Source organism: Eleginops maclovinus, chromosome 5 (genome assembly GCF_036324505.1).
Source record: "Eleginops maclovinus isolate JMC-PN-2008 ecotype Puerto Natales chromosome 5, JC_Emac_rtc_rv5, whole genome shotgun sequence".
Taxonomy (NCBI): domain Eukaryota; kingdom Metazoa; phylum Chordata; class Actinopteri; order Perciformes; family Eleginopidae; genus Eleginops; species Eleginops maclovinus.
In genome coordinates, this window is record NC_086353.1 from 23655713 (window position 1) to 23683146 (window position 27434).

At 41.5% G+C, this 27434-nt stretch overlaps 1 protein-coding gene across 1 annotated transcript; it reads left to right on the top strand.

The window, feature by feature from the left end:
- Nucleotides 1–622: 622 nt before the first annotated feature.
- On the top strand, nt 623–26591 carry aspscr1 (ASPSCR1 tether for SLC2A4, UBX domain containing). The gene is made up of 17 exons (XM_063884089.1): nt 623–755; nt 969–1024; nt 1530–1644; nt 3630–3730; nt 7892–7940; nt 8022–8095; nt 8189–8747; nt 9788–9844; nt 9995–10134; nt 10913–10994; nt 11084–11150; nt 11443–11505; nt 14509–14561; nt 19834–19885; nt 19993–20062; nt 22745–22932; nt 26261–26591. The coding sequence occupies exons 1-17, from the start codon at nt 666–668 to the stop codon at nt 26269–26271; spliced, it is 1827 nt and encodes a 608-aa protein (XP_063740159.1). The 5' UTR covers nt 623–665; the 3' UTR covers nt 26272–26591.
- Nucleotides 26592–27434: the final 843 nt, after the last annotated feature.

Sequence of the window (27434 nt, forward strand, 5' to 3'; positions counted from 1 at the left end):
AATTGTTGCAGAAGGAAAGGCACATGTCTAATAAATATAATTACCGTAAGTACGGCAATAAGATTGAAAGGTACCAATAAGGTAGCCATGCACAACCATAAAGCCCTGGACCTGGTTGCATGTAATTTAGCCATCATTAATTTAGTTATTTCTACTTGTTTTTTTCTAATCTGATCTGTCAAAATGTCGTCATGGGAATAAAAATACATATGGCATTATGCAGTACACTTGCACTTTATTCAAGCATTAGCCTACATTAACCCACATTTCTGTTTGAGTTTTTTTATTTGGTTTGCAAACCGTCTGTGTCTAGGCTATATTGTGTGTTTTGTATATCAAAAATCACAATGATAATAAGTTTAATTTCTTGTCTTAATTAAAAAATACTTTGGAAATGAGCATCATCTAAAATAGGGGTTAATGTAGAAATATATTGCAGAATAGTTTTTTTTTTGTAAAACATGGTTTCTATGAAAAACCGTTTTAAAAAAAACCTAAATACAAAGTTTCAAATGAAGAGAGAAAAACATTTACTTGTTTGTTTTTTCCACATGAACTTATTGTGAGCGCCACAAAGAACATCCAATCAATGGACTCTTGGATCCCTTTCGCTTATGTGTCAATAAAGTTTATTCAAATAAACACTGCGACGTCACGACACAACAATGGCAGCCAGCGGTTCAGCTGTAACTGTTCTCACTCCTAATGGGAGAAGACAAACAGTCAAAGTGTCTCCAAACACGCCGTTATTACAGGTTACTTGCTTTTTAAAACTCGTTTTATGTATTCTGACGTGGACGTTTTGACTCATCCTTTCCAGACGACAGCAAACTATTTTCCTCCTGCTAGCTTGTTTGGCTAACAGCAGTTAGCCAGTGACTGATCAGTTTCTGTGTTCGTGCGGATGATATCAAACTATTTTGATTATTAAGTGTCTTTTTTACTAGCTTTATACTTTTCCTCTCCAGGTGCTCGAGGATGTCTGCAAAAAGCACGGATTTAATCCCAACGATCACGGTCTAAAGTGAGTATCAGTTTGGATGATGCTAGCTGTCAGTGTTGATAATAAGGCTAAATAATGTTAGCTATAATATCCTGGTATTTCAGTTATACTTTGAAACTCAATGAAATCATATGTGTTTAATGAATTGGTTTTGGTATGTTTAGTGTGAGACTAACAGTTGTGAATTGTTATGGCTGACAATGTTTAACCAGTTGTTAAATGATAAGCCTGAGTGGTAACTCCCAATTTATTTAGCTGGGTATTTAAGAGTTAAATTCAAGCAATGATTGTTACCCATAGATATGAAAAGTATGACAATAACTTCTATGATTTTGGGGCTACAGTATACACACTTTTATTTTATTTGATCAGGGCAGGTAAAAAGATTGAATCTATAAAGTGGCCTTGATGTTGATGTAAATAATTTCAATTCATTCAAGGGTTATATTATATTTCTATATTTTTTATGACACAAAGAGCGATCTTTTCTGAAATGTAATGTTGCCTTGTCATCACCTTTTGACAGGTTTCAGAGGACTGCTGTTGACCTCACGCTGCCATGGAGGTTTGCCAACCTGCCCAACAATGCAAAGCTGGAAATGGTAACAGATATACGGAAACAGGCGGTAGCCGACAGCCAGGTTAGTTTGAACATTTATGATATTCTTGACACTATACAAAAAAATATATAAAACAATTGTTTTCAAGAACATACAAAAAAAATTCCTTTGTGGAATAAAACTAAAAGTGCCTTTTTAAATATTAAGTAAAACTCTATTCTTCTTGTTAAAAATCAAAGTGATTTAAACAAATGCCAAATACAAAAAACATAGCCTTAAATCCCCAGTGCATAAATGTAAGCAGTGTATGCGAAAACATATAAAGTAAATTGTGGTACAAAAAATTGAAGTGAGATCTTTTTCGTAAATATTGACAGAGCTTGCTATAGTCAGGTGAGGCAAAACATCAACAAAACCCTGTCCATCACAACATGTTGACCAAGATCTGCTGTTGTTGTAAATAAATATCTCATGACTGTGAATGCCATAGCATTAAAATGTACATAATTACTGTATTTCAAGTCATTCAGCGACCCATCTTTAGCAGTATTGAATTATCTGTTGAGTGGATTTTTCCACTCATTGATTTAGGTTGAATGAGAAATAAGGATTAGACGTAAGAAAGGTATGATACTGTTGCCAGAGCATTAGGCTAGTATTTGTATCACATTACCAAATCAAGATATTGATTATTTTGTCCACCCAAAAATATTTAAGGTAAAGCCTTGCAATATTCCCTTAATTTTTTAGGTATTGATGTCATCTGCTGGCTTGTGTTCGCAGTTACGAGAACTTTTTTAAATCCCTGCCTGAGTTCCTGCTTTCACTCTGATCTGTATAAAAAAAACCCCCACAAAAAACACTTTGCTGTTGCTGAGCTGTAGTTTCCTATGACATCATGGCATCGTAATCTAAGCTGTAAAATCACGGCTGGGATTGATCTGTTGTTCTTGTTCATTTGATGGATAGTTGACTGTTGATACCACACAGATTTTATATACTCATGCCACACATGCACATATGTACACACACAAACACACACATAGGTTCTCCCAAACGTTGCCTTAGCCAGACTGGTTTTGTGAGAGAGTTTGCTGTTGGCTGATGTTGACAACCAAAGAACTCTTTCATCTCTCCCGGTGTGCCGATGTGCAGCGTGCGTCTTGAGCCGGACAACATGGTTGTTGGGTAAACATAAACAACTTGTAGAATGACTCAGAGAGAGAAAGAACAACAAGAGACTCCCACTCGTGCCTGGTGTTACTCATTTCTACAGTGAGGTAGGCCCACATGTGCAGCTTAATCAAGTTCCATTATCAAAGAATCTACTTCCTGCAAAATAGCTCAAGAGCGTAGAGCCAAGAACTTTCAGATGTAGGGTTTTTGTACATAATATAATGGATTTCCTTCCTGCAATTAAGGTAACATATTTTCAGTTATATATGCAGCTACATAGCATACTCTACATGTCTGGCAGCCATTCCAGTGGGTAAACACTGGAATGGCTGTTTGTTGAGTTTCAACACAGAGAAAAATTGTCAGTTGTTTAGAGAATACAATAAATAAAAGAAGGAAAATAATTTAACTCAAACACATAGCTATACAAAATAAAACAGGAGAAAATGGTAATACTGAAGTGGTCTCTTAATTTCTTCCGGGGCTGTATATTTTAATATATATATATATATTTCATTGTCTAAACTCAAATAAAAGTGCACGGTCAGTGAGACTCTTAGTGCCACTATTCCTTTTTTTTTTGTTACAACATTTTCCATTTTAAAATCGTTTAATTTCCATGTGTTCTTGATTTGAATCTAACTTGTATTTAATTGGGAAAGAAACTGTTTTACCTATGTCGTTCTTCTTCCAAACGAGTTCAGTAAGGTTCTTTAATCTCTATCTCTTATTATAAATGTAAAGACTGAAAAAGAAATAACTTGGAGACACTACCGCTCATTATTGATCATTTTAACCTGTTTTGACAGATCATGGACACTGGTTAACGTGTAAAGTGTGTTATTAGTCTTTGAAATATGTTTAAAATACAGGTGTGTGTGTGCCATCAGGTGCGGATTGCGCTCCAGATGGAGGACGGCTCTCGACACCAGGGTTCCTTCTCCTGCGGACAGACTCTGTGGGAACTGCTCACACATTTTCCCCAGATCAGGTGTGTGTGTGTGTGTGTGTGCGTGTGCGCTGTTGTTTGTCTATATTTGTGAGGACATTTTTTCCATTTCTAACTTCTACACATGGTTAAGAATTTAGTGTTTAGGTTAGTATTTAGTTTGAGTTAAACACAGAGGTTAAAGTTGCAAAGTTGGAGGATCTCATGTTTGTCTCAACTGTTTGCTCAATGTTTATGACCTTTTTAAAAGGTTTCTTTAAATAATATCTTAAATGTAATTTAAAAGTGGCGACAGTAGCTTAGTCTAATGCCGTTGTTTCACCAACCCGGAGCCGGAGCTGGAGCCGGAGCTGGAGCCGATAATGATCTGGTTTTTCGTGTTTCCACTGTAGCGGCGCCGGCTTTAAGCGCCGAAAAACCGGATCTTTCTGGCCCTACTCGGCTGCCCGGCAAGATCCAAGATCCAAGATCCAATACAAACCAATACGTCACGCTTACTTCGGAGGGGGGAGATTAACCTGAGCAATAACAGTTTGTGGCGAGTACAGCGAGTACAAGTTGTAACAACCAGTATCGCTGAGCAAAGTGACTACATCGCGATCACACACTTATAAAAAACACACTTTATGAAGTCAGGCAACACTAACCAGGCTCAGTGTGATGCTGTTTATTTTTACCGTACTTTAATCACCATCCGTTCACTGTTATTGATCATTGGGAAGAGCAGGCAGACGTTCTCCTGTTGTTTTGTATTATTGCAGCTATCGGATGGAATCAATAGATGGGCTACACAGGTTGCCATCAGAAGTAAAATCATAACGAAAACTACGCCGGTATAATATGTCTGTAGAAAATGGCTTGTGCCACAATAGGATAGCAGAGTAGTGAAGATAGTGAGAGTAGCCTCGGTTGCTATGCTAACATCACCTGTCTAATGCCAGAGACACTTTCATAACAGCGTTGTGATGCCAAACAGCGTCAGTTCAGACTGAAACACATTCACTTATGGGGAGGGTGCATCAGCTGCTTGTGTGACAGTCAGACAGTGAATATGAATCAGTCATAAGAGGGCACGTAAACGGATACGTCATGACGCAAGCGATGACGCAATGACGGAGCCCCACTTGAGCTCCACTCGGCCTCTGATTGGTGGAAACACAAGGGGTGCTACAGGCTAGAACCAGAAAAACGCCAGAAAAGCAAAAGATCGGATCTTGAACCGGATCCGGTTTGGTGGAAAAGGGGCCTTAAGGGACTTGGCCTGGGAACCAAAGGCTCGCCGGTTCAAGTCCGACTGGACCAAAATACAGAGTGTGTTCTGGTAGCTGGAGAGGGGCCAGTTTGCCTCCTTAGCACCGCTATGGTGGCCTTGAGAAAGCTGCTCCCGGGTGCCTGAACACTGGCCGCTCCTTTGCTCTGCCAGCTCTTCATTAGTGCATGTCTATAGGTCCTGTTTGCGCATGCTTGTGTATTTCGGGCCTATGTGTGTAATGGCAAAATAAAACCTCAGTAAATAACTGAATTCCACTTCAGGGATTAATAAAGGTGAAATTAATACATGACAATAATGTAACGTTTGCCATTAGTTTCTAGTAACTTCAATTGTAAACCTTTTATAGAACCACCAGACTCAACCAGGACACTTGCTAAAAAAATGTGAATGTTGCCTTAAGAGGCAATATTTCCTCCTTTTTGCATCTCTATTCAATATATTGGTAAAGAGGTGACAGGATTTTGTCGTTGTGTCCGCACAAATGAACAAATAAATGTGTCCAAACTGAAGAGCTGTAGTTTAAAATAAAAATAATATTAGTTATTGGGGTTTTGATGACACTGGTAATGCATAACCGAGGAACACTGTTAATTTTTATGGAAAGTAATTGGATCTCAATTTTGTATATACAGTGGGGCAAAAAAGTATTTAGTCAGCCACCAATTGTGCAAGTTCTCCCATTTAAAAAGATGAGAGAGGCCTGTAATTTTTATCATAGGTATACCTCAACTATGAGAGACAGAATGAGAAAAAGAAATCCAGGAAATCACATTGTAGGATTTTTAATGAATTAATTGGTAAATTCCTCGGTAAAATAAGTATTTGGTCACCTACAAACAAGCAAGATTTCTGGCTCTCACAGACCTGTAACTTCTTCTTTAAGAGGCTCCTCTGTCCTCCACTCGTTACCTGTATTAATGGCACCTTTTTGAACTCGTTATCAGTATAAAAGACACCTTTCCACAACCTCAAACAGTCATACTCCAAACTCCACTATGGCCAAGACCAAAGAGCTGTCAAAGGAGACCAGAGACAAAATTGTAGACCTGCACCAGGCTGGGAAAACTGAACCTGCAATAGGTGAGCAGCTTGGTGTGAAGAAATCAACTGTGGGAGCAATTATTAGAAAATGGAAGACATACAAGACCACTGCTAATCTCCCTCGATCTGGGGCTCCATGCAAGATCTCACCCCGTGGGGTCAAAATGATCACAAGAACGGTGAGCAAAAATCCCAGAACCACACGGGGGGACCTAGTGAATGACCTGCAGAGAGCTGGGACCAAAGTAACAGAGGCTACCATCAGTAACACACTACGCCGCCAGGGACTTAAATCCTGCACTTCCAGACGTGTCCACCTGCTTAAGCCAGTACATGTCCAGGCCCGTCTGAAGTTTGCTAGAGGGCATTTGGATGATCCAGAAGAGGATTGGGAGAATGTCATATGGTCAGATGAAACCAAAATCGAACTTTTTGGTAAAAACTCAACTCGTCGTGTTTGGAGGAGAAAGAATGCAGAGTTGCATCCAAAGAACACCATACCTACTGTGAAGCATGGGGGTGGAAACATCATGCTTTGGGGCTGTTTTTCTGCAAAGGGCCCAGGACGACTGATCCGTGTAAAGGAAAGAATGAATGGGGCCATGTATCGTGAGATTTTGAGTGAAAACCTCCTTCCATCAGCAAGGGCACTGAAGATGAAGCGCGGCTGGGTCTTTCAGCATGACAATGATCCGAAGCACACCGCCAGGGCAACGAAGGAGTGGCTTCGTAAGAAGCATTTCAAGGTCCTGGAGTGGCCTAGCCAGTCTCCAGATCTCAACCCCATAGAAAATCTTTGGGGGGAGTTGAAAGTCCGTGTTGCCCAGCGACAGCCCCAAAACATCACTGCTTTAGAGGAGATCTGCATGGAGGAATGGGCCAAAATACCAGCAACAGTGTGTGGTAACCTTGTGAAGACTTACAGAAAACGTTTGACCTCTGTCATTGCCAACAAAGGGTATATAACAAAGTATTGAGATGAACTTTTGTTATTGACCAAATACTTATTTTCCACAATCATTTGAAAATAAATTCATTAAAAATCCTACCATGTGATTTTCTGGATTTTCTTTCTCATTCTGTCTCTCATAGTTGAGGTATACCTATGATGAAAATTACAGGCCTCTCTCATCTTTTTAAATGGGAGAACTTGCACAATTGGTGGCTGACTAAATACTTTTTTGCCCCACTGTATATATATTGTCATATCTGCACAGCCCTGATAAGGTGCTTGGGTTGGACCTCACAAGTATGGACAACGCATATATGTGTTTGACTTTACTTTTTTCTCAGGGCTGGAAAGTAAAGGGGATCACTGTGTTGGAATGAACGGAGGCCAGCAGCACGGTGTTAGATAACATCCATTCTTTCACCATTCCTCGACTGAAGTTTAAACTTTCCCACAAATTACCACACACACACACACACACACGCACACACAGCTGTTGTTCAGTAGTTCCAGCTGTGCGGTCCCAGGTGCTCACGCATCCGTCCAGCCCTCATCTCATCTCTATTAAATGACATCACTCCGTATCCTGATCCTTTTCCAGGGAATTTACGCTTTCATGAAATGCATATTAGCTCCACATCAGCGTAAAAAAAAAAAGCTGTGTGACTGTTGTGAAGCACAGGGGAATGCTTTTCAGAACTAAGGAGAACAATAGTAAAACATTTATGGTTCAATTAGTTTCTACACGGGATTGTGCACACATGGTTTACACATGCTGCAGACAGAGCTCCCCGCATCGCGTGAGGTTTTATTGTAAAATCACAGGGCTGATTTCCCTGAACAAGGGAAAGTCACTTCTGTGTTTTGTTTTGTCACTGTTCTAGCAAATAAAAATCAGTCGGCCATAACTTCAATCTCTGTTTTTTCCTCCCAAATCCAGTGTGTCAGAGACGGAATCCACCCCCGTGTGCGTCTACATGAGAGACGAGGTGAGCAATGTTATTTGAAATCTCCCCCTATTTCAAACGAAAGGGGCTTTTATGGTAACAAAGCTGCTGTTGTGTGTGTAGGTGAGTGGGGAAGAAGCGCTGAAGAAGACCACTCTGAGGTCTCTAGGTCTGACGGGAGGAAATGCCATTGTCAGGTATGCTGGTGGGGAAAAAAGCATACTGTGCAGGAACAACGGTTACGTGACATGATGATTTTATGACTATTTTTTTCCCTTCATCTGCTTCAGGTTTTTACTCAAGAAGAACAAAGCAGAGGGAGATGATGGGGAAGCCACAGCTGCTATGCCAACCATGCTTATTGCCAAGAAAACCACACCTATCCCATCATCTCTGCCAGACCCTGCTCCGTCACATCCAGAGACATCCAAAGCAGAGACTCCAATTAAACATGCAGCCCCCCAGCAGCCAATTGTTGCTCCAGCTCCCGCGTCGGCCCCAAGCAGTTCACTTCCTGTTCAGCAGGAGGAAGTTCCAATCTCGCAGGAGGCAGTTCGGCCAAAGATTCCTCCTGTGGAGAGAGTGATGCCAGAGGAGGACGGCGAGGAAGCGGGGCCTTCAGGACTGAACTCTCACCCTTCTTCTTCTTCTTCGTCTTCTTCCTCCTCCTTCGTCGCTCCTTCGTCCCCTTTCATTCCCTTCTCTGGAGGCGGGCAGCGCCTCGGGGGTCCCCAGGGGGGCGCAGTGGGACGCTCGCTATCTTCATCCTCATCATCCTCAGCTCTGACTGCAGCCGTTGACTCGCCCAAAGCCAAGAAACTAAAAAGCAGCCACGGTTCGAGCAACAAGGTGAGCCATACTGATATCTTAATGAAGGTTATTAAATACAGCCGCAAGAAAAAGTAAGAGCCCACTTCAGCATTATCATTTTCTCTTTGTTTATTATTTATAGACATGTCTTTCAGTTTATTGTATTCTATAAATGACTGACCACATTTCTCTGTGTTGGAATTCAACAGACACTGGAATGGTTGCCATACATGTAGAGACAAAGATTTAAGAAACACTTGGAGTGGTCTCTTCATTTTTTCCAGAGCTGTATATATATATATATTTTTGCAGTTAAATACCCATAAGTAAAGTTAGCATTTTGAGGTTTTCTTTTTTTTTTAGGGAACAATTTTAAAATGTTTATTCTGCTGTGACACCCTCTCCGGATATCATGAAATTGTTTCAGTACTCCCGAGCTATCTAAAAAAAGGTTTGAAAAAAAAGGCTACTGAACTAAATAACTACAATCTGTCTGCCATACAGCCTAGTGCATGCATATAGATCTAAGCTCCCCCATTGGCATACCTTTTTGATTTTAGTACAAGCAAACATCGAACACAAGCGGCCGAACTGGGTTTCCTCCGGAGGGTGGCTGGAATCTCCCTTAGGGATAAGGTGAAAAGTTCAGTCATCCAGGGGGGACTTGAACTAGAGCCACTGCTCCTTCAGACTGTTGAGGTGGTACGGGCCCCTGGTAAGGATGCCACCTGGCCCATTACCTAGGGAGGTGGTCCAGGCACAAGTAGGTGGGAGGAGACCGAGGGGGGCAGACCCAGGACCAGGTAGGGGGGATTATATCTCCACACTGGCCTTGGAGAACCTTGGAGTTCCCCAGTCCGAGATGGTTGATGAGGCCGGGGAAAGGGACGTTTGGGGCTCTTTGCTGGAATTGATTCCCCCTTGATCCGAAGTGGTTGACAATGGATGGATGGACAAGCAAAAAACACAACGTTGTTATTGAGACTAAGTGTATGATTTTAACTGTTTAAGCAGAACTGGACAAACAATCTTTCCACAAATTAGAGTATAACTAACAACCATTTTTGTTCCTTTAACAGGGTCAATCCACTGCAAATCAGCCAGATGAGGACATGAATCTGGGGGAGTTCATGGAGGTAAGACAAAGTTATTTGTGGTCAAAACTTTATGATGCCTTAACTGTTTTAAAGCTGTTAACTTCAGAAAGGCTCTCCACAAATTATGATTATGTAACCGTCAAAGGGTTTATCGTTTTTTTGTTATTGTGTCTCCCTCTCTTCCTGCAGCCCGTAGAGAGGGAGCTCCTCATCTACCACCTGGACGCTGTGTCCCGTCACTCTGACAAGCACAGGGATCTGCCCGACGAGTTCTTCGAGGTGACGATGGATGATGTGCGCAAGCGCTTTGCCCAGCTGAAGAGCGAGAGGTGGGAGTAGGAGGTCTTTTGGGTGGCTTTGGGTCAAGAGGATGGTGTTTGATATTTGATATAAATACCTTGTTGCTGCAGAAACGCGCCTGGATCAGATGTGTTTGTAACGGATAATTATTCAGTTTGGCATTTGGTCCTGTGGTGTTTTGTCGATGTATAATTGCAGAATACCATGGCAATGATGAGAGGCCACAGGCAGGGAGAATGCCAGGCATCACTGCGTGCGTTTTGAAGGTTTTATTTTTTTATTATTACCAGTTTGAAGTTTTATTTATTTATGAGCGCTTCTTCGAAACAGATGCAGACACGTTTACTCTCTGGATGTGGCCGCAGCGCACCCCAGCTGCTGAGGCACTGTGTGTGTTTTGCAAACATTTTCTCATTTATAAGACACCACGCACTCTACAACAGCTTCTAAATATGGCACACAGGGAGCAATTAGGAAGGCTGTTTTGTGTTTATCCTTCAGCCCTCGACCAAACACCGTCAGATTGAGACCTCAGAGTGTACATCCTTTCCTATCCGTCTACATTGACTTAGCTGGCTGCCTCATGGCTGCGCTACCACCGTGTCAATGACTGCAATTACCAAGGGGGGAATTAAACCGACCACAGCAATTCGTCTCTGCCTCTGTCACGCACACACACATACACGGCCACACAAGAGTAAGGCTAGAAGATGAACCTTTTTCTACCCGTCTTGTTGATTCCAAAATGGGCCTTTTTTTTATTTCAAAGCTTGTTTCCTTACAACTCTTTCTCCATCCTTCCTGCAGGAGGCACCTGGAGGAGGCTCCGCTGATGACTAAAGCTCTGAGAGAATCCCAAATAAAAGAGAAGATGGAACGATATCCTAAAGTGAGAGACACAGAATCACAATCCTGCCTTTTTTAAAATGCGTATTTGCATGAAATATACATGATTTTCATACCTCTGTTTGTCTCCAGGTGGTCATGAGGGTCCAGTTTCCAGACAGACATGTTCTACAAGGTTTCTTCAGGCCGCTGGAGACAGGTGTGTGTGTGTGCGTGTGTGTGTGCAGTGTTCATTTCAGCTGGCTAGCCACAGGTATGGCTGCAATGTTAAAGCTCTCTCACCACATGTATTACTGTAGCCACACCAGAGTGACAGAGAGACAGACATAATGAGACAGCTCTGTAATTCCACGGATTAGATGCACCTCATCCCCAACAGCAACAAAACAAGCAGCAGAACAATAAATCCCAGGGGAATTCCATGTGGAAAAACACACATTACCTGAGCGAGGTTTGAGGATAATGTGTTTCTCTGTTTGTTTTTCTCCCAGTTGGTGCTGTGAGGCAGTTTGTGAGCAATCACCTGGAGGAGCCTGAGCTCAGTTTCTACCTGTGTAAGTCTCAAGAGGACATATAATGCTAATTTTCACATTTATATTGTTGTATTTTGTGCCTCTACTGTCTCCATGCTTTAAAGGTCCCCTGTTGTGCAAAATGCACTTTTTGATGTCTTTTATACATAAATATGTGTCCCCGGTGTGTAAGGAGACTCACAAAGTGCCAGAAAGTACAACCCTCTCTCTTTTCCTCCTTACCCACATCTCTAAAAATGGGGGTACAAACGAGCCGATCCAGATTTGCTTCGGTTATGACATCATAACCAAAATATGGGCTGGCTTTACATTGAACTCCTGGCAACGTCCCGCCTACGTGACACGTCCCAACCTATCGTCCCCCATATACAGTCGCGAGCTGAATCCCCTCCGCAGCAGCTCTGTGTGTCTCTATGTGTTCAGCAGGATGTCTGCAGGAGGGACTTAGAGTTGTTGTATATATAATACATATAATGTCTCTGTTGTAGTGGTAAACACTGAGAAGTGTTTCAGAAATAATGCTGGATGTGCTTTGGAACATCATATGGTGTTTAATCATGGCAGCATTTAGCTGAGTTTCTCTGTTAGAAACATCTCTCTTCAGGCAGAGATCATGACGCTCCAAAGGGGCGTGGCCAGCTTCAGCTCAGCTCAGATTTAAAACGACAGTCACAGAATCAGCACTTCTGGAACAGGGCTGAAATAGAGGGGTATGAGGTATGCTACAATGGTTGATCTGTTTGGTATTTGAACACTTCACAGACAAGTTTTGTATAGATATGGCCCTACAATATATTGTTCAAATATAGCATAATAGGAGACCTTCAATGTTAAATAAAAAAAATCTGTATTTCTCTCATCCTGCCTGTGCTGCAGCACCTCTTTTCACCCTCTGCCTGAAACCAGAGCCCAGTCTATCTCTGTTGTGATTGGTCAATCGCTAAGAGGTGTCCCGCCGCTTATCCTATTATTCTGTAACAACCAGCTATTAAAAATAGCAATGTTAACTTAAACGCAAGGGGGTACATGCCCAGAAATATTATTAGAAAGGGAAAAATAAAAACAACTAAGCAGAAAGCTACCCCTTTCAACCCCAAACACAAAGAAACACAAACAGTTTGTATGCTTCACTCATATTATTATTATAATTAGCCTTTCTGCCAAGCCAAAAAACATACACAAAGCTCAAAAAAGTGCCGCTTGGCGCTTAATAAAAATTGTCTTTAAAGCCCACTCCAGGCCCCGATAGTCCGTTGAAAAAACTCCGTCGGCAGCAAACTGAAATGTCTTTATTTGTATTCCACAAAAAACGATCTTCGGCCGATCTCACCCCATGTTTCGGAGAGTAGTTCTTTTTTTCTCAGCACGCGCGTGCTCTCCACGGTGACGTGCGCCAGGTGGGCGATGCAACATCCAGTTTTGTTTAGTTGCATTTTCCACATACACACATACTTCCTACTCCAGAGAAGCTCACAACCGACCCGTCTCCCGGAGAGGCACCCCCTTAAAAACTATTGGGTGCGCAGGCAGGTGAGGTGCCTGCAGCCCCATACACTCACACACCGTTTACAAGAGTGGAAATTATCACTTCAACAGCAAGGTAATACCCAGGTACAATATTTATTTTTATACCAACACTTCACATGCATTACACATTTTCTCCTTGCTGCTCTGTTTCACTCAATGACACTTTGCCCAACGTGAATGCGTCACAACACAATGTGTTGGAGCGCTAGCCAACATGTCATTATGGTATTGAAGTAAACAAAGGAGTCCAGTGGAGGCGTTTCAGGCAGGGGCTTGGAATTTCAAAATGTTTGTTTGGGATTTTAGCCTTGGCAGACCCTTTACATGCACACAAACCGAGAGATAACACACTACAGGAAAGGGAAAACCACAAAAAGCCCAATAGGGCCCCTTTCACAATGGATCTTTTTGTGAGGATGTTAATGCCCTTATCGGCAGTAGTGGTGAGCAAAGTTTTAAAAGTGTTAAAGAAATGCGAAAGTTAAGATCTTGAATATGAACCCCTAAATTAAGACTGACCCAAAAAAGCGTAATAGTTCCATCTAATTTATCACAACATCATGAAACCCACCATCCTCACCTGTAGCTTCTGTGTGAAGGTCTGGTTTGTTATGAAAGCGAATGTCTGTGTTTTCACACTTGGCCTGAACATATACAGTAGACATAAAGACATCGTTTCTATCAGCTAAGATGATAACCTGACTAGCACTGGATTTTTAGGTAGGTATTGATAGTGCCCTGAAAACAAAATGACTTGCTTTTCTCTTTTAAATAAATGTGACATTAAGGTATTATGGCCATTGTATGTACTTTTTTTTAATTAAGGAGCAAGGGTAGGAGAAAAACACTCAGTGACGAGATCCAAGGCATACATATACAACATTCATGTTTTCTAAATGTTTTATTAACATACAATAACACAAGCGATGGTCAGTGTGATGGAAACTTCTGTAACAATGGAGACGAAACTCATTTTGCTGCAGCCTTGAGTTGACAGCGCGGTTGCCCGACCAATTTTCAAGATCTCTACTACAATACGAGGTTTTAACTCGTTCCGAATGGACAATCAACATTCTTCAGTCGCCTGACTAAACAAATATGGATCCTAAAGTAAAGCTGTCTCACATGAAAAAAGAATGTACGCCAGGGAACCTACGTTCCAGATAAGAAGGGCTTTTAGATGTCCCTAAACAAAAACTATCTCATGTCAGCTTGTGCTCGGTCCTAAAATGGGCAAAACAGAGAAGCCCAGGCTGCCCCACCATAAGAGAGATAAAAGCCCCCCCAAGGCTATTAGCCTATGCCCGGGGAAGACACAGAGGAAGGAATAAATGATGAACTGTGTCAAAGGTTACCTACCTAAACAAAATATTCCCTAACAGTCAGGGAAGGTCACATCCACGCTGGATTTGCTTTGGAATATGAAAATGTTGACACACTGTGTTGTTCGTACTTTACGCTAATGTCTGCCTTTTTTTATCTTTTCCTTTCTTTCAGTCATAACCCCCCCAAAAACCATCCTGGACGACCCCTCAGCGACTCTGTTTCAGGTGCCTCAAACACACCGTTTAAGTCTTTAAGCAACACTGTGTTTAAACCGAAAACAATAAACAAAACAATTAGACTCAAACAAACCACATCACAGTCCAACTGGAGAAAACAACTACCAACACACACACACACACACACACACACACACACACACACACACACACACACACACACACACACACACACACACACACACACACACACACACACACACACAGACTGTAAAAATGTATCGGCTGGTCCCTCTCTCCTCTTCAAAGCCTCACCACATTCCCGTTCTCCCCCTCTTCTCTCACCCCCACACTCTCTCACACTTGTTCTCCCCCTCTCCACTGTCCTTGACCCCAGCTGGGCTTGATTTTTCCCAGACTGGCACATGGGGTTAATACAGCCCTTGCTTTGATCTTGACACACACACACACACACACACACACACACACACACACACACACACACACACACACACACACACACACACACACACACACACACACACACACACACACACACACACACACACACACACACACACACACACACACACACACACACAGCAGTGGGCAGCCTTGACACTTCCTTCAAAGCTATTTCCACACTATAAGAGAGCGAAATCCAAAAGAATAACATAAAGTTGTTCTCTTGGCGGTTCATCAGACTATATTCTGACTGCTTCACGGACTCTCTTTTTTTTTATCAAGTCCAACATTTTCATCATCCGTTTCCCTGTTTTTCCTTTTCCTCTGGAGGAAGAGAAAGCTGTTAAAAATGAAATTGTGTTGTGATGGTGAACAAGTTGTACTACTTCAGACGGACTGGTACAGTCCTCAAAAGCACACTTTGAAGTGTGTGTGTGTGTGTGTTTGTGATTGTGTGTGTGTGTGTGATCCCTCCAAATCCAATCTGATGTTCTGATTCAAGTTCACCGTCTCTCTTTGTTTTGTCCTCTTTTTGTCCCTTCCTGAACCCTCCCAATCTGATTACCCCCGCACGTCCCTCTGCAGTACCCCAACTCTCTTTTCTCCCCCCTCATCCACCAACCCTAATGTCCCAGTCTCCTAGCCCTAACCCTACCCATCCCTTGTTACTCGTCCTCCTCCCTCCCTCCTTCCCTTGTCTCTATTCATTGGGAACTGAAAAGCGTAACAGCGCTCAAAAACAAAATCTTTAATCCAGTTGGTGTCATCACACACACAGACACACACACACTGTCTGTCTCTGGTTCCCTGTCTATACATCAATCTTTGACACACACACACACACACACACACACACACACACACACACACACACACACACACACACACACACACACACATTCTTTAATCACTTTGTGTCATGTCAGGGAAGGAATGTTTCCCAACCCAGAAGCCCTTTGATACCAGGCGTCCCCTCCCTCATCCGTCTCTCCCTCTGTCTTCCATCAGGATCCGTTCTGCCTGCCTCCATTCCTCTCTCTCTTATATGTTTTTACACACACACACACACACACACACACACACACACACACACACACACACACACACACACACACACACACAGAGGTCCTGTCCCGTCGCCCTGTCTCATACCCTAGTGGAGGTGGCGCTGCCAGAGGAGCAGGATGGCAGGAATGTGTTTCACTGTAACACATTGTTTCCTGCTCACAGCGCTGCCATAATAGCAATTAGGCCAGAGAGTCCCAATTTAGCAACCAGATAGTGAGGGGGGGGGCAGAGCGAGACAAACAGTGTGTGTGAGACAGGTTGTAGTAGAGGGTCAACCCAACTAATCCCCGCGACAGACACTCTTTTTATGCAGCTTGTGACGGACTGAGCATGGAAACGGTTTGCCTGCAGCTGGCGATAAGTCTTTGAAAAGCCTCCCTTAGTTATTGTTGCCACAGCTGTCAGAAAATGTTGTTCTTGCATGGCACACGATGCTCACATGCAGCTATCAATGATGAAAGTAGCAGATTTATCTTTATGTTCAAAGGGTTTTCAGTTTTTTTTAAGAGATTTCAGACCGACAAAAGCTGCTTCTCATTTCTCGTCGGTAACTGTTGGATTTTATCTAAAAGAAAAAATGATGCCAGCTGAATTTATTACCTGTAGCTTTCTTAGGTTGTTGTTATTATGTTATTAGGCAGGAGTTGGTGGAAAACCAAAGGCTAACGTTTTATTGCTTGGGAATAATTCTGTTCTGTGGAGTGTCTATGGACATCCAGAAAGAGCTTCTTTAATGCAGGATATCACTTTTAAATGTTATTTTTGAACCCCAACAAAAAAGGATTGAGGCAGGACACTTTGTTAGATAAAGAAGTTCATTTTCGAAATAATTACATCTTTTTTTTCCAATAAATTCTGACTTTTGGACTCTATGGTTGTGTTCACACCAGCCTTGTTTAGTCCGGTTGAATGGAACCCTAGAGTGTTTCACCCCTTGGTGCGGGTTTGTTTGGTCTGAACGCAGTCCCAGACCTCTGATGGGAACTAAACAACCGGACTCTGGTCGAGCCGCTTGCTAGTGAACTCTGGAGTAGTTCATCACTAGTGTGATAGTATTTATGCTGTGTGTAACATACAGTAGCCTATAAGATAAGATGTACCCTTTTATTAATTCCCGTGGGGAAATTCAGGAGTTTATGCAGCAGATAAAAATAATATACTGGTAAGTAAAAGTTTTAAAACTAAATGTTAAAACAAAACATAATTAAGAATGAGTTGGCATATATACATTTCGTTTTAAAAAAATATATATTCACATGTATGTGTGCAGAAAAAAGTGCAGGTCAAAGTATAGCAGCGGTTCCCAACCTTTTTCAACTCCAACTTAAGAATCTAAAAACAATGTGCGGCACACATTCAACCACAAACACGGACACTAAATGATGTTCTCAGAGTTCTTTTTATTTTAATTAGAAAAGGAGCTGGCCATCAGTAACTTATAAGTGAGGGTCTGTTTGCAATAGGCAAATGAATAACGATTTCATTCAGAAATTGAGAAATGCATAACAATTGCACATATGTTCCACACACCAGATGTAGTGCGGTAAATCACACATACAATGGTGCAGAAAAAACCCAAACATCAAAACAAGTGCATTAAGTTAATAGGCCTACAAACACATAACATATGTGCAGATGCTGTAACTGCAGCATGTAGGCTCAGCCAGAAGCTAATTATCAAAATTGTGAAATCATTCATTAATTCACAGAGATATAAACAAGTATGAACATAAGCTAGGCTATATTTGCTTTTGTGACTGCTCCCTTCACTGGTCCTGTTTACAGAAAAAAGGCTGTGGTACAATGTGATCAGAGCCCCGTCATCGTTTAAAACCTCCTCCTTACTGCAGAACGTCTTTCATTATACGTGTTATAATGTTTTTTATAATAATAACAATATGAGGAACTGGGTCATTCCAGAATTGGAGGACATCTAGACATCAATACTTTAAAAAAATGAATCCTTATTTTTCTATTTTTTCTGTTATGTATTTTATATAAACAGGTAGTAAAGCATCGCTAAAAATGATTTAGCCAGCTCAGGCATCAATGGTACACTTTTTATTAGATGTTTTATTTGTTGCTTTTCAACAGCACTCAATGGGGATAGAACTTTAAAATCAATAGAAATCAATTCTAAATAAATAAAAACAGGAATTCATAATCTGGGAACATTTTAAATGTAGATTATGCTAAATCATATATAAACATTGAATTTTACTAAAGACAATAAATTGTACTACAGGAAATGCAAAAGCTTTTACATTAGGAATTCATGCTAGCTGCACAATGAAATGCTTCTTTCAAGGCAAGGACAAACTAAGATATTTAACTAAAGAACGATAACTTTGAACTTATCTTATTGTGATAATATGAGTAACAGGGTTGAGTGGGTTACACGCATGTTTAGGGACACACCTTCAGTTTAAAATCATTGTTATTTAACATACACTGCCCGGCCAAACAAAAGGTCACACTCTAATATTCGTTGGACCTTCTTTAGCTTTGATTACGGCACGCATTCGCTGTGGCTTCTTTTCCACAAGCTTCTGCAATGTCACAACATTTATTTCTGTCTTGCATTAATTTTTTGCCAAGATCTTGTGTTGATGACGGCACATCCCAAAGATTCTCAATGGGGTTCAGGTCTGGACTCTGTGGGGGCCAATCCATGTGTGAAAATGATGTCTCATGCTCCCTGAACCACTCTTTCACAATTTGAGCCCGATGGATCCTGGCATTGTCATCTTGGAACATGCCCGTGCCATCAGGGAAGACAAACTCCATTGATGGAATAACCTGTCATTCAGTATATTCAGGTAGTCAGCTGACCTCATTCTTTGGGCACGTTGCTGAACCTAGACCAGACCAACTGCAGCAACCCCAGATCATAGCACTGCCCCCACAGGCTTGTGACCTTTTTTTTGGCCGGGCCGTGTATATTTATGATTTAACAAACTACTATGACCGTTACAAAAAACTTATATTACCCAAAAATAGCAAAAAAAGTAAAAAGCCCAATTTAAATGTTGTATTAGACATGCAGATTGATCACAGAGAAGTAGGGACAAGAGAGAAATGCCGTTTTAGAGCTATTTGATATTTTAAATTAATATTTTGAAATACTTTTTCAACAAGTGCATGTTTTAGCATTTATTTTAAGGATTATTTATAATTTTACAGGTGGGACAGAAAATGTCCTCCAGTTCTGGAATGACCCACCTACTTACTTTAGGGATTACTCTTGGTGTTAACCATTTACCATTTTACCAGTACATCAATAAATATTAAAACAACTCAACTGTGTGCCACTGCTCAGTAGTGCTTGTTCATGGGCCTAAAAGCACAAGACTGTTTATTTTAAACTACTTTCTTGTTCGTCTACTCTCCATAGAGTCACAGACGCGTGTCCTGTCTGTCTGCCTGTCTGTGTTTTCTGCCTCCATAATTGTACGCTTGATAATATCTGCCTGCGAATAGTCCATTATAACCATTAAGACGTTCACCGGAGAGGTGTGTCGTGCTTCGGGGGTGAAAGTGTTTTCACTAACCATTTGATTGTCGCTCATTTTGTGGTCTGCTTCAAAGAGTGACTGGTTCGGATCCCCGAGCTATGAATCATCTTCAGCAATGAACTCAACTCTGGCCGCGGATGTGGTGAAAGCGATCGCTTTGCATGTAGAAAGGAGGCAGTTTTGTTTAGATTTGTCCATGTTTTTGCAGATGAATCGTGTAAAAAAAAAAACTCTCTGATTGCTTCTGTTTACTTCTCCTCATCTGTCTGCAGGCCGACCTGTTTCCTGGCGCTCTGCTGTACTTCGGCTCTGACGATAAGAGAGGTTTTTGTCTTTTTTTTGGTCTGATTTTGAATTGGATACTGGTGTATTACTGAGGAATGTAACAGAACAAAACAATAGTTAACACTGTGACTGTGTGTTTTCCACAGACATTTACATGAAAAAGGAACTGGTTGATTCCTCTGTGTCGGCTTTGCAAGCAAATGAGTCCATCGCAAGGTATGTGTCCACGTGTGTGTTTAAATGTGTGCATCAGGGTGTGTGTAAGCACTTATATCCCGCGGCAACCAGCCTTTTTTAACAAAGCTGTCATCATAGGAATCCCTTTGAGGTTCAGCCTAAACAGCAGGTGCCCCCATGCGCCCTCATTTCCTCCACACACACATAAACACACACACACACACATAAACCACTTTCCAGTCCTTCTAAAGATAGAGCCCGTTTCCCAAATGTGACCCCCACCTGTTGTCCTTTTTACAAGGTCGTCACTTCTCTCCTTGATCTCCCAGAGTTGTTTAACTTCTCTCCACATGCCTAACAATGCTGCTAAATAAATTCAGGAACAACAAGTCTTTAAAGCCTCTTTTCCGGTGACACCTTAAGACATATAATACCACATGGAGGTTTGCCAACAACATAATCTCTGACCCCGACCATGTCCTGGCCGGTCTATATCATTTTTCCAACTCAGTTTAGATTTAGCCGCGGCCAGTAGCTCTGCGTGACTGTGTCACCGGCAGTGTTGGATGTAATGCTTTACAAAAGTAACAGAGTTACAGTAATGTATTACTTTTTGCTGTATCTCAGGAATATAACGCATTACTTCTGAAATGTGGGTAATATAATACCCGTTACAATTCTCAGTAACGCAGTTACAACACATTTTAACCCGAAATGATGTGGTGTTTAGTTTCTAGGAAATCACAAACATCGCGAGACATTCCGACACCAGAGAAATAATAGTGCAGTTAGAATAGTAACTCAGTAAGCCTGTTTACTATTGGTTAAGATGGCTAAACAGATTCGCAATTCAGAGCTGCAGACTCGGAGAAAAGAAAAGGAGAAGACAGGAGAGCTGGCAGGCCGAAGCAACAGAAGGTAACTCTCTGGTCTGCTGCTTGAACCCCGAGAAGTTCAGAGACTCGGTGCAGAGTGTTGAAGATCTGCAGCCTCTCTCCTCTGTGGAATCGCCGGCTTTAAGAAAGCTTGTCAGCCAAATCCCCGTTAACACACCAATGACAAGGTGAGCTAACGCTGCCATAGAGACTCATTGATATACAGCAGGTCACAGGGCCGTGCAGAGGCTCCACTAACATGTTATTAATAACACACAGAGACGTGTATCACATATTATTCAGCACACTTAAAGGGAGCACAAGTTTAATTTCTAGCTCTTTCCCTAATGTTCAGCATGTACTGCCAGATAGATAGATAGCTTTAATTAATGAGCTGCAATAAATACATGTTAGCATTTAAAGCCTTACTTTAGCTGTTATTTTGGTGAAAGTAACTCAAAGTAACGCAAAAGTAGTGTAACGCATTACATTTCAGAGACAGTAATAATGTAATGTAACTTATCACTTCAAAAAGACAGTAATAAGTAATATGTACTGTATCACATTTTGGAAGTAACTTCCCAACACTGGTCATGGGCGTATAAAGACAACATCGCCGTGCCCATGTTACCAACGCTGAAGTAATATCACGTCTACTCTAGCTAAGGAAAAAAACTACATAGGCTTTTCGTCAGTTGGTGCAATTGAAATACATTACAGTGTCTTGCAGCAAGAGGAACATTTTTTATCCATTGACAGTGTTGGAGATTAAGGCTAGTTTATTTGTATAGCACATTTAAAAAAAAAAGAGAATTCATAAAAGGGATAAAAGAATGGTTGCAGCAAGTGCTATGATAAGGCACAGTTATAGGATCTCAGGGTAGGCAGCATTAAAAATAAAGGTTTTTAACCTTGATTTTAAAGAACCCAGGCCGTTTGTTCTAGGTTTGCGGAGCACAGAAGCTTAAAGCTGCCTCAGCAAATTTAGTTCTTACCCGGGGACGATGAGTAAACCTGCTCCTGATGATCTGAGAGCTCTGGAGTGTAAACAATGTAGATGTACTCAAATGCTGTACACAAAAAACTAGCTATTAAGCTACATTATGATTTTTCTAGTTTATTATTTTAAATCCATGGTGAATTAAAATGAAAAATTGTACCCAGATGCATAGCATCACTGTGATGTTCTTTCATATTAAAAAAAGCTCTATTTTAATCTACGAGGGGATATTACTTAATCATTGTTAACATAGGGACGTTCTCTTTATACGTCCACGCCGCAGTCACGCAGAGCTACATTTAAAAAACTGTAGGTTGGAAAAACTATAGACGCGTCCTGTGTAGTGACTACTATCAAAGGTATATTCCTAACTCCCAGCAAGTGCGCCTGTGGAAGCTAAACGGCGGTACTACAATGTATGTGTCAGTCCGTGACGTCATTGGGCCCAAAAATACATGTTCGCATCTTTTTTAAATCATTAGAGTCTAAAAGTTGTAAAGTGCCCTAAAAGCCGAATCCAGAGTTATTTTCTCTCCATTCATCTGACTCAGCCGAGAGCGGGTAAGACTGAAGCACTCTTTTAGGCTCCAGTCAAATAAGTCCTATAATTATATACAAGGTTAAATCCCAGGTCAAATATACAATCAAATATTTCTGTAGTTCTTGAAATATTGTCTTCAGTGATTCCGTTGTTATTTTGGATGTCAGTTCCCTTGTTACTTGTCCTACATGTGTTTTTGTTGATGTTGCAAAGGGAGCTGCAGGGATGCAAGAATAATACCTGACAATAAAATATCATCGTATAATAAAATGTTTCGTCTTCTTATCTGACCTCCCCCACCTCAGCTGCATGCTGCGGTCCCCGACACCCTCCTGCAGCTCTGAGGGCTCAGAGGAGCAGCTGCCTGCTCCGGAGCCTAGGGCCAACACCAGTGGAGCCACTGAGGACAACGACGCCTCCCCTGCAACCACCCCGCCTGCTAAACCTGCCAGATCTGACCCGGGCAAAGTGCCCAAGTGGCTGAAGCTTCCAGGTGAGAGAGATCTACACGCACACACAATCACTCACACAATCATTTCCTTCACTTTCACATCTGTAGTTTGGTTGCTTTGGTCAATCCCAAGGAAGAAATCAATACAAAGGGTCTCATTCACCAATACCTTTTAAATGTTTTTTCTTAAATCTGTTCATGATAGAGGTCCTAAGAGAGGTCTGTCACATTCATGGTGTGTTCTTCAACCACACTGTTGTTTGTGCCCTTGTACAGAAATAGCAAGTAATAGCTTTGCAACTCCACATGAAAGCATGATACTGCAGGGCTGTGTGCAGAAATTAAAGAGAAAAGTTGGAAAAATAGTAGAACAAGTTGAAAATGCGTAAACAAAAAGTGACGAAATGCTGTTTGTCTATCACTTCATCCTAAAGTGAATGCTAAGCGAGCTGCTGCCATATTGAGCAGCATCTTTAGTAGAAATAAAACAACAGAAAAAAGGGGCATTGAACTCACTGTTGAAATGCAAGAACCAATTTTGAATTTATGCAATCATGTCAGCTCTCAAATGTGAGTGAGTGTGCTTTGATTCTGTTACCTAACAATATCCCTGACAAGAAAACATTGGTGAATGTAAAAAAAAGAGTGACTTTTAAGAAGATATTTCTTCCTAAGAAAGGTGACTGAATAAGGCCATACGTGTCTCTCTGTTCTGGTCCGGTGGACCTCCATTCTGGCATTTGTTTTGAATAAGTTAGATCTGTAGACAAAGTCATACGACCTGTTATAATGACCGTTACGCTACATCCTCAGAGCTACATGAGGTGAAACGCTCCCTCCTGTGTGGCTTTTTGGAGCCGGAGATATTCTCAGGGTCTCTTTTTGAGCTTTTCGGGCCACGGTATAGTTCTGCAGAACACGTGGGAAATGTTTTGGCTCGTCAATAATTTATTTCCACCATGGCAGCAGAACATGTAACACAATCACAGAGAACTCCTCCAAGTCATAAACACTGAGATGACTGAAATGAACAGACTAATAAACACTTTAGTCCTCTATCATCACATATTGCTCATGTTGTTAAAATGTAAATGCTTTGTCCTTGCATATAATAAGAACCCCTTTTTTAAAACATGTTCTCCAGGAAAGGATCAAACGGTTGCTTTAATTGTAGTGCAGAATCTCGTTGCCGGTTGACTGTGTACCCGACTAACAAACCACACCAAATTCCATCTTGGAGACGCACCACTCCAGGCGGTTTCTGTCCGGTTAACTTGTCTTATGAATTCTGTTGAAAACCTTCACACCATCCCAAACAAAGTCTCTTTTCACCCCCCACCCCCCCAGCCATTCTACTTCTGAGGGATCACCTCCTTTTCCTGTCACGAAAGAACAGAAGGGTACACACACAAACTCCAAAACCACCGTCAATAGGAAGCAGCTTATTGCTAAGCTAATCGTGACTCAGAAGATAGGGATGCATTTGAGGGTGAACCAATTTGTTCTGGATGTTCACCCCCTCCGGCCAAGGAGACCACTTCAGTCACTCAGTGTCCAGAGAGAGAGCCTGCTGCAGGGCCACATCACACGGCGTTGAGCCCCTGTGGTGGGTCCCGGCATGGAGCTCTTCTGTTGTTCTGTTGTGGTGTTTGTGGCAGTCACTGTTTTGATGTTTTCGTTAAGAGTAATGCTCCTCTCTTTTTTTGCTCTCCTATGTGTATTTTTTTGAACATTTTGTTCCTGGCTGGTCTCTGTGTGTCTCCATGTGCGTCTTTAAAGAAAGTTGTGGCTGCTTTCTCTTTCATGAGGAAAGTTGAAAGAAAAAAGGGAGGGGCGCTGCATCGGGAATTATAGGCTCCATGTGTGGATCCCCACGGTGCAAAGGACACTTAAACACACACAGACACTCAACTGTTTGTCCGACACTGAAAATGTTTGGTAGTTATTTCAAATTACTACATTAAAAGAGTATTTGCACGGATCGAGATTAACCCTGACATCTGATCTTCAGCCGTCTCATGACTTCAAAGCTTTCTGCTCCTTCCTGCATCGTGCATTAATATTCAGCTGATGCACACATTACACTTCACATGTCGTATTGGGTATTTTGAAATCTGGATGATGCTTGTTTTATTACAATCTCAATGCACATCCAGGGTCAGTGTTCCAAATTCAGAAGGGGTCAAATAATTCATCAAATAACCTTTCAATAGTTTGACATTTGGGAGAATACTCATTTGCTTTCATGCTGAGAGTCTCATGGAAAGATGCTTTAAAGCAGTGGCGGCTGGTGGAAAATACATTAGGTGAGGCTGTGGAAGAGGGAGACTGAGCAATATTAGAAGACATTTTAGAAAAATAAGCCCTAAAGGAGCTGGTGGTGGACCAACGGCACCAGCAAACTCCCCCCCACACCAGTGAACATCCAGGGAGCAGACATTGAGATTGTAAAAGTACCTGGTTGTTCATCTGAATAAAAACCTGGACTGATCACTCTGCTGCTCTATACAAGAAGGGACAGAGCCTGGGGAGACTGGGGTCTTTTGGGGTGCAGGGGGCCCTCCTCCAGACCTTTCATGGTGTGGTCTGCTGGGGCAGCAGCATCTTGGCTGCTGACAAGAAGAGACTGAACAGACTGCTGAAGAAGGCAAGCTCTGTCCTGGGGAGTCCTCTGGACACTGTGGAGGTGGTGGGAGACAGGAGAATGGCAGCCAAGCTGTCCCCACTGCGGCACAATATATATATTCCTCCTGAGTTTCTTAGTTTTGTTTTCATATTAAAGTGAAGAGGAAACTGCATATTCAAAAACCACCTATAAGAACAAATTCCCAGCTTCACTGCATAACAACAAAAGGTGTTAATCTGTGGAATAGCCGTAACGATGAGCAGAAAAACTGTGCAACTTTATTTAAACTAAAAAAAACTATTCAAAAACCACATTTTAAATGGTTATGAGCAGGGCTGAGGATTTCCGGATTATTTTTGTCTTTGACGATTTTTTGGTTAACCTGTAAAGATTGTTGTTATTGATTTTATTGGTACAAAGTGATGAGTTTTGAACACGGAGAACCATTTTATTATTTATTGTTATACCTTGTATTAAAAAAAAAACTTTGTTAACATGTTCAATAAATTCACTTAAAAAAACATCTCTTGCTTTAGGATTGACAAAACAAGACATTCAAGCCGTCTTCATTTTAAGACCCCTGTCTGTTTTTTATTACAATTTCTTAACATTTCATAGAAAGTCTATTCTGCAGATGAATGGATAATGAAAATGATAGTAAGTGGCAGCCGTACTGTGCTGTCAGCATGTTTTGTTTTTTGACTGGCAGAGCTTTTGATCACTGTCTCCTTGTGTCCTGCACAGGTAAGAAGTGAGACAGCTGCTTTGTTGAACGCAGGACTCTCTACGGCCAGCGTCTCCGGAGCTGTGTGCACACCGAGTAGAACACTTAAACCTTTTGCTGCGCTTTGATAAAGGCTCGACTTTGTACCCGCAGTGGACTAAACACCCCTTGTGGAAGAAGCCTGCACATGCCTAGGTTTTTAAAACTGTCAAATAATGAGATCAATGAGTGAAGGGTGATTTGTTTCATTGCAGAGGATCTCTGAGTGCTGAAGCAGCCGCTTTAATTCAGCAGGTGAAATGTTGTGCAGAGTGAATAAAGATTGTTGTACTTATACTGTCTTGCAACGTCTTTCTCTTCTTTTGTCTTTATTGGTGGAAATTTCAGCAGGTAGTCTAACAAAATACTCCCACATCTCCACTATCCTTGGGTCCCTTCAGTTGCTTCCAGTAAAACAGAATTAATTTAATATATGTATTGTATACAAAGCCAGTTTTCCAACTTTATACCTTTACCCCACTACAATTGCAAATGGTGTACTTTTACTCCACTTATTTATCCCTTTAGTTACTTTACAGATTTGGATTAATGATGGTAAATATAATCACCCTTAAATCAGACTTTAGTTCACCTGGAGTAAATTCAGCAGCTACCCTGCAGTATACAGAGCCATTCAAACTAGCTGCACCTTTACCAGCTCTGAGAACACTTTAATGATCAATAATTATAAAACATATCAGAGATATTATTCTCAAATGCACCAATCAAACACTGATGCACTGATTGATGACCAAAAAATGATCAAATTCTGCTTAAAATAACTGAACTTTTACCTATATAACCCCCCTTGAACGATTTTAAGTTGCTCTTCTACTTATTATACAGACAACGATATGTCAAGGTTGTAATAGAGAGCTGAGGGCTCAGCACCTGGGGCCTCTAAGTGTTGCAGTAGTGCCCCCTAGTGGCAGTTGTAGCAGGTGAAGCCAAGGACCCTTACCAAATCAAACTTTAATCATATAGCACTGATAAAACATTCCTTTATTGGAACAACCTGCCGTGCTTATTTTTGTATGACTTCTTGAAATGTCATAAATGTATCAGATCCTTTTTATTTTGCACCATCATCACAGAATACCCATAAATCAATGTTACACTTATCAAAATACCAAAGACACAAGGGAAGAAAAGCCA

Excerpts from the sequence above, each read along its gene's own strand:
- aspscr1 (XM_063884089.1), top strand. The coding sequence starts at position 666 with ATGGCAGCCAGCGGTTCAGCTGTAACTGTTCTCACTCCTAATGGGAGA. Across the intron at positions 1,645-3,629 it reads AGGCGGTAGCCGACAGCCAG|GTGCGGATTGCGCTCCAGAT; the intron begins GTTAGTTTGAAC and ends GTGTGCCATCAG. Across the intron at positions 10,135-10,912 it reads GCCCAGCTGAAGAGCGAGAG|GAGGCACCTGGAGGAGGCTC; the intron begins GTGGGAGTAGGA and ends TCCTTCCTGCAG.